Genomic DNA, 7066 nt, shown 5'->3' on the forward strand with positions numbered 1-7066 from the left:
ATAAAAAACAATTTAATTTTTTTTTTTAATAAATTAAAAGTTTACCAAAACTATCATTAAGCAAGTGGATGCTATTTAAAGAAAAAAAGTCAAGAAATTCGAGCTGCTTGAATGCAAACTACACCAGCGCTTCCGCATATCACTCCCGCTTAGCCACTACTGTGTACTTTAAATTGGCTGTGATTGCAAAAAATTTTCCCTCTCCACTCATCCGCATTAATTATTGGCCCACGTTTTTGTTTTAAATTCCATTTACTTTGCTTGTTTTTGCAAAACATTCAAGCGGTAATAGCCTGGTACTGCGCGTTAACCACCATAGGGCTGCAGTAGTCAGTCTGTCACTTAATCAAAACGCGGCATTCAATCGACATATGGTACATATGTACATACTACCTACAACAATAAATCAGGACACACATTGTACTGCGATTCTGTTGTCATTGTCAGCGGCGAATGGTTTTGTGATAACGTACATATGTACACACACACGCTTACACCTCAGTGTGTTGGCAGGCAGCGCTGAGTATTATTTGTGATTTGTGGTGGCATGTAGGCTATGTTGAGAGTATACTAGCGCAAATCACACCGCTTTGTTTTTATTTTTTAATTTTTCCTATTTTTTCCTGTCGTAATTGCAATTGAGAGAGCAAAAATTCCAATCATTGCTGCTGCTACCGCTTTGACTACCTTTTGTCGTGCGCTGTACGAGTGCATTTCAAGTGTGATTTTTCCTATTAATTCAATTTCATTTGCATTTCGCTTCGATTAAAATGCGATTCAAGCACACATACACACATACATGCATACAAGCATGCACACAATCATTTTCATGCTTGAATTACATTTTGCTTTATCACTTCAGCACTCATTTAGAAAGCAGACCGCTTCTTTCATATTTTTTTTTTAATTTTTTCAACTTTTTTTTTTTCACTTTTTGTAAAGTTTTTTGCTTCGATGTTTTGCATTTCCTCCTTTGTTCCTTTGGCATCGTTTGCTGTTTTACGACTCATCTGCAGTAGTTTTAGCTTTGATTTAGTTGAATTGATGTTTTGATGCTTTGATGTGTTCTACGCGGTGCTCGTCAGCGGTGATGTGTTATGTATTCGTGTGAGCATGAGTGCTTTGTGTTTATTTTTTTATTTTTGTGCATTTTTCTAATTTTAGTTTTGCCCACTTTTATAGCACTGCCAGCGCTAACTAACGGTCTAAAGCGATTGGTGAATGTAGTATTCAACATAAATCAACATTTTTGCATACATGTACAGATAACTGTTATCCTTTCTGGGTCAGCCAATTTCGCTGCATATATGTATGTACATGTTCAAATATATGTCTATGAGTACACTACAAGATTCCTTGTATACTAGAAATTTCTGACTCTGTGGTGTAATTATTGATTTATTGTTATTGTATAGAAAAAAAACATTAAAAATAGAAAATAAATTACCAACCATTGGAAATTTTTCTAATAGTGAGGGACAGCGGCATATTTTACCCAAATATTAATTGATTATTTCCTCCTTACTAGCACTTCTAAATTACTAGGTCAATGAATTTTCGCACTTTTAAGTGCAACAAAAGGAAAAATTGCTTTCCAATTACGCGATTCGTGGTGGCCAATAAAAATTTACATCGTTTATGAAATAAAAATTGGTGTATTAAAACAAAATAACAACCAGCACCAGCTTCCAACTTAAACTATGTTTTTAGGTTGCTCTGCTCTTAAAATACAAAAAACATGCAACCAACAACAAAGTTTAACACACGAACTCAATACAAATATTATACCTTCCATTGCATTTCTTATAGCATAAAAGGGTATAAAAAGATCCTTAACTTGAATTCGAATAGTCAGTTTGCATGACAGCTATATACTATAGTGGTCCGATCTGAACACTATACTCGGATATGATACCATGAAATTGGACAACATTTTGGACCAAATTTCGTGAAGAAACCTTAACTAAAAAAAAAGTTTCCATACAAGGACATGCTTGGATCGGTCAGTTAGTATGGCAGCTAAATGCTATGGTGATCCGGTGTTGGTGATTTCGACAAATGAGCAGCTTCTTTCTTGGGGATGGAAGGAGCTGTGAAAAATTTCAGATCGATATTTCATAAGCCGAGGGACTAGTTCGCGTATATACAGACAGGACATGGGTAAATAAGAAAGTATGGCAACATCCAATGGTCCAACCCTGGAAAAATGTAAGCAGAGTAGCGCTGAACATGAAAGTGAGATAATATCCTGTGGTTCAAGTCAGAAGTACATGCCAAGTATTTATCTTAATTATCAATGCGCCTAAATGTATGTCTTATTTATCTTAGAACTATTTGTTAAAAGTAATTTTGTGGGCTGATAGCAGTCTAAATAGGCATATCGTTTATTTCCTTTTACAACACTCAGTATAGAACTTGCCTTTTTATAATTTATAACGAGAAGAAATAATAATACCAACTGAAAAGCAGTATGTGTTATCTTGATCAAGTTTGACTACGACTCTTGAAGGAAGAGAAATGAGTATGTGTGACATTGAATTGCGAAAGTCAAAAATTCACTTGAGACTGATATACATATTTCGCAATCTGATGCTTTGAAATCCCTAAATGTAGATATTATTCAAACTTAAATCTGTTTATCCACCAATCAGATAATTCACAATGTACTTGTTTATCACTTCCACATGAATTAAAAACCTTTTTGGTCTCAAGTCAGTATCATTTTATTTTATAATTTTTTTTTTATCCTACAACTATTGATAATCTGAATCTGAATTTGAATTTCTTTCACAGGCGCTATGGCACAAAATGCAGTGGCTGCGGTCAAGGCATCGCTCCCTCCGATCTCGTACGTAAACCGCGCGACAAAGTATTCCACCTCAACTGCTTTACATGTTGCATCTGCCGCAAACAGCTCAGCACTGGCGAACAACTCTACGTGCTGGACGACAATAAATTCATCTGCAAGGACGATTATCTGTTGGGTAAAGCGCCTGGTTGTGGGCATAATTCACTGAGCGGTAAGTGCGTCAATGGAAAATTTATAGACAAAATTGGGATAGGTGTACGAAAGGCATTTAAGTAAATCAAAAGAAAAAATATTCGTTTTGAGAGTTCTTTAACTTTTTTGATGTTAAATGAATGAAACACATATATAAGATAAGTTTACGCTGAATTCCCGACTTTTGAGGAATGATTGCAAACGTACAGACACATGTGTTTGTGGTTGAGTTCTCTAACCTAAACACGTCTAAAATATTTTCTACGATTTCGTAGCCGTGATTTCATGGAAAACACAATTTCAAGCAAATTCGTTGTAAAAATTTTTTTTCGAAAGCAATTTAGGATATAGACCAGTCCGGGTCAATTTTGATCATGAGTGTATACTTAGCGATTATAATAAATAATATGAATATGTAGTAATGCAACACTGAAGGAAAAGTAATTTGCAACACATGCCACACAGTGTCGCCAGGCAATTGCACGTCCTTCCCGTTGCCGTTTGCCATGAAATCGTTGCAAATGAGAACTCAATACCAGAGTTGAACATAAATTCTAAGGCATACAATTCGAAATGTATTAATATTATTGTCGTGAAATATTACTGTGCTTTAAAGTGTTGCAGATTAAGGCAAGGATAGCCCTCAGTCCCAACAACGAAAGTGATAGGCACGGGGGAGGGGGGAAATGAGCGGCAACAACATGTATGCTGACTTACACGTGTGTGTTGCGCATATGCTAATGCATTTACACAGATAGAAACGTAAATAGCGGACAACAACAACAACAACAACAAGTATTAACCACAAACCTGATGGCTGGCGGCAACAAAATTTACAATCACAACATAAGCAATTTAAAGTGCATTGTGAACTTGTTGTTGTATTTACTGTTATTGTTATATTTCGCTGTTGTTGCATATATGTATGTATGTTGCAACGCATGCATTTACTAATAATTTTCTATTGTTTTATGTTAATGTCACAACAGACGACACATGCATCTATTGCAAAGTGCATGCATAAGCAAGCAATAAAATACAACAAAAACAACAGCAACAATTAAGGCAGCTCGAACAGCGACACTGACAACAACAAGAACGCTATTTGTTGTGCTTTGTCATTTTGAACTGTATAATGCGCCGTTGCAAATTTACAGTGCAACCAAAATATGCCACGCAACAACAACAAAAACAACAATTGCAACAGTAACAACAAAACCAATATAAGCCCAACAAAGTAACAAGCAAATGCCACACAGTCGCAGCATTCAACGGCGACAATGCAAATTATTAGCAATAACAACACCAACAATGCAACAAACATTTAGGCAACAGCTGCTGTTGCTGTCGCTGCATTAATGGTTATTTGTTATTGTTATTGCTGTTATTATCTTTTTGTTGTTGCTGTTACTGTTCGTTTTTGTTGGATACCTAATACATGTTTATTGTTGTTCGAAACTATTGGCATTTTGTCCATTTTGCTTCGGCATTAGTCGTCCGTCCATGCCAGCAGCCACGTGATAAGCACAAATGTTGTCGCATATTACTTCGGCCATTGTTCATACAATTTGTTATACAACATGGTGTATTTAAATGCAATTTCGTTAAATAATACTTGGGGAATTCGATAATCAAATTTTGTTCGTTCGCCTGCCATTGGCGGCCCGTTCGTTTCGTATTTGTGTCTCTGTGGCGTGTCTAACGCCAATCTACCAATCTTGTAAATGATTTGTTTGAATTTGATTAAAATATTAGTTTTTTCTTATTTTTACGTTTCGGAATTTTTTGTTGTCAGCAATTACTTAATGGCAGCATAATTACTTTGTTGCCGCTGTTATTTTGTTGTATTGTTACAATAGTGTTTGCATACAATATTAGAAATGGTAGTCTTTTTAGGTCTGGTTACAGATTTTCAGGTTGGAAAATGAACGCCGACCGACTATTATAAAATTATATTCACTAAGACAAATTATTATTATTATTACTATTATTTCCCAATTTGATTTATCTTCATATAAATATTTTACACGGGATTTTTTAAACTTTAGCAAAAAACTTTTTAACTCAAAAACTAATAAACCCAAAATTTTAAATTATTGACATCCAAATTCCAAATTTACAGAAATGGTTGTTGTTGTTGTTGTTGTAACGGCAGAATTCTGCCGAGTTAACAGTCCTTGGCCGGATAAAAATCCGGGTCCGTTCCGGTTTTCGTAGACCCGACTGTCGTGGGAACGGTTTACAGAAATGGTCTTATTACTTGTTTCATAAACGCATTCCTCTGAATTCATGCAGTACGCCATGTCGTATGAGTAACAATTGTGTAAATCACTTGTAAGCGGCGACGAAAGAGGTCATCGAATTATAAGTAAAAGCTTGCTCAAGATCCTGACTGTTTAGCATACCACAAAAAAGGTGTGAAACTTAATTCTTTCATCTAATAGAGAGACATAGCCCAAATTGGTCAAGCCGGAGACAAATTTTTCTTCCACTTTTGGCAATGCTGCGTTTCTTATAAATATAAAAAGATTCCGAAAAATCTAATAAACGATCATTGAACCAAAAAATAAACTATATTCAGGCAAAAGAACCCATAAAATCACATTTTTGTGAAATTCTCACTTCTTGAAGAATACAATCCCTAACCAGATCAGTGTAGATAATAGTAGGACGTAGGACAAAATCCATTGAAAACGAAAGATAAAATAATAAAAAAATGAAAGAAAAATAAGTTATTGGCGATTTGAGTAAAGGAAGCGACTTAAAACCTATCAGATTTTTTTAAAGGTCAGTCTGAAATCTGTACATTCTAAAGGTATTAAAAATATATATAATATTATAATAGAATTTCTAGGAAAACAAAACAAAGCATGCTAAACAGCTGCTACCACGAAAACAGAGATAAACGAAAAAAAATCTACTTTCAATCGTCTTGAACCCGCGGCTTATTTCCAGGAAGGCCTCCGCATTATGGTGATTGGCATGTGAGAAAGCTTTTTCTGCTTAAAATTATCAAAAAAAAAAAAAAAATAATATTATAGCAATAAATGGATTCAGGTAGTGAGTGTAGAACTAACAAAAATTTAAATTTTAACTAAGCTAAAATATTCTTGCAACTTGGCTCATATCTCCGAAAATAATTGCCGGATCAACTTCGCATTTTTGGAGAATATTTTCAAATAAACATATATGCATTGGATATACCATTACGCCAAAAAATTAGATTGAGTTTTGAAAGTCACAAGAGGCAATAATCCATTTCCAGGTGACGAAATCAGAGGGGTTTTGGTATATTCAAGATCTTGCCTTAACTCTTATTTCTATTAAAAGATATATCGAAGGCATTTAGGAAATATTTGCTTTAATACAAGTATTGTGAAAAAAACTGTATTATATATTCTTCAACTGATTTGCATGTACTACCCATTCATAAAAAGGAGCGTTCTAAACTGCCTCAACTTTGTCATTCCTGAATTTCTTGTTCATATATAAGCCAGGATATACATTATATATTTACACATGAAACTATAAAATAGGATATATCTATATGTAATATATATGTAATGTATAGATATATCTATATACAATAAATTAATATATAAAGCTGATATACATATACATTTAAATAATTGCTTAGTACAGGACCCCACTTCAAGCCTTGTTAGCAGCATAAAATATCGTTAATGGCATAAAGTCACAGTCCACAGCGATAACTACATTCAAATAAGCTCCATAAAATATATATTTTTTATATTAGCTAATGTGTATATGGGCAAGCGATAATATTCATATATCAGATCTGTATAGGAATAGTCAACCATTTGCATATGATTTATGCTCATATACGCTGCCGCACATCGATAGTAAAGGCGTTTGATTTATAAGCCATTAAAATCGTCAGTGTAGGTGTGTGCATATATATGTAAGATGTGGCTTTGCTACCTAATAGGATGTAGAGTTGCATATAAATTTCGGATTTTTAAAAAGAAATTAGTGACTTTGAGCTGTGAGCAAACTGTTAAAGAATGGTATTTTTAAAATATTGATGAAATTTCTTAAAAAAAA

General features: G+C 34.2%; 1 protein-coding gene across 2 annotated transcripts in view; it reads left to right on the forward strand.

Annotated features, from left to right (window-relative positions):
- The window catches only part of LOC108965867 (LIM/homeobox protein Lhx1), a 154305-nt gene that overhangs the window by 45692 nt on the left and 101547 nt on the right, over window positions 1-7066 (forward strand). For both annotated transcript variants that reach the window (XM_018928536.1, XM_018928537.1), the window contains exon 3: window positions 2794-3020. In XM_018928536.1, the coding sequence (XP_018784081.1) occupies window positions 2794-3020 (227 nt within the window). The remainder of the gene's footprint in view (window positions 1-2793; window positions 3021-7066) is intronic.

The sequence above is a fragment of the Bactrocera latifrons genome, unplaced genomic scaffold (genome assembly GCF_001853355.1).
Source record: "Bactrocera latifrons isolate USDA-ARS-PBARC rearing strain unplaced genomic scaffold, ASM185335v1 scaffold_15, whole genome shotgun sequence".
NCBI classification, from domain to species: Eukaryota; Metazoa; Arthropoda; class Insecta; order Diptera; family Tephritidae; genus Bactrocera; species Bactrocera latifrons.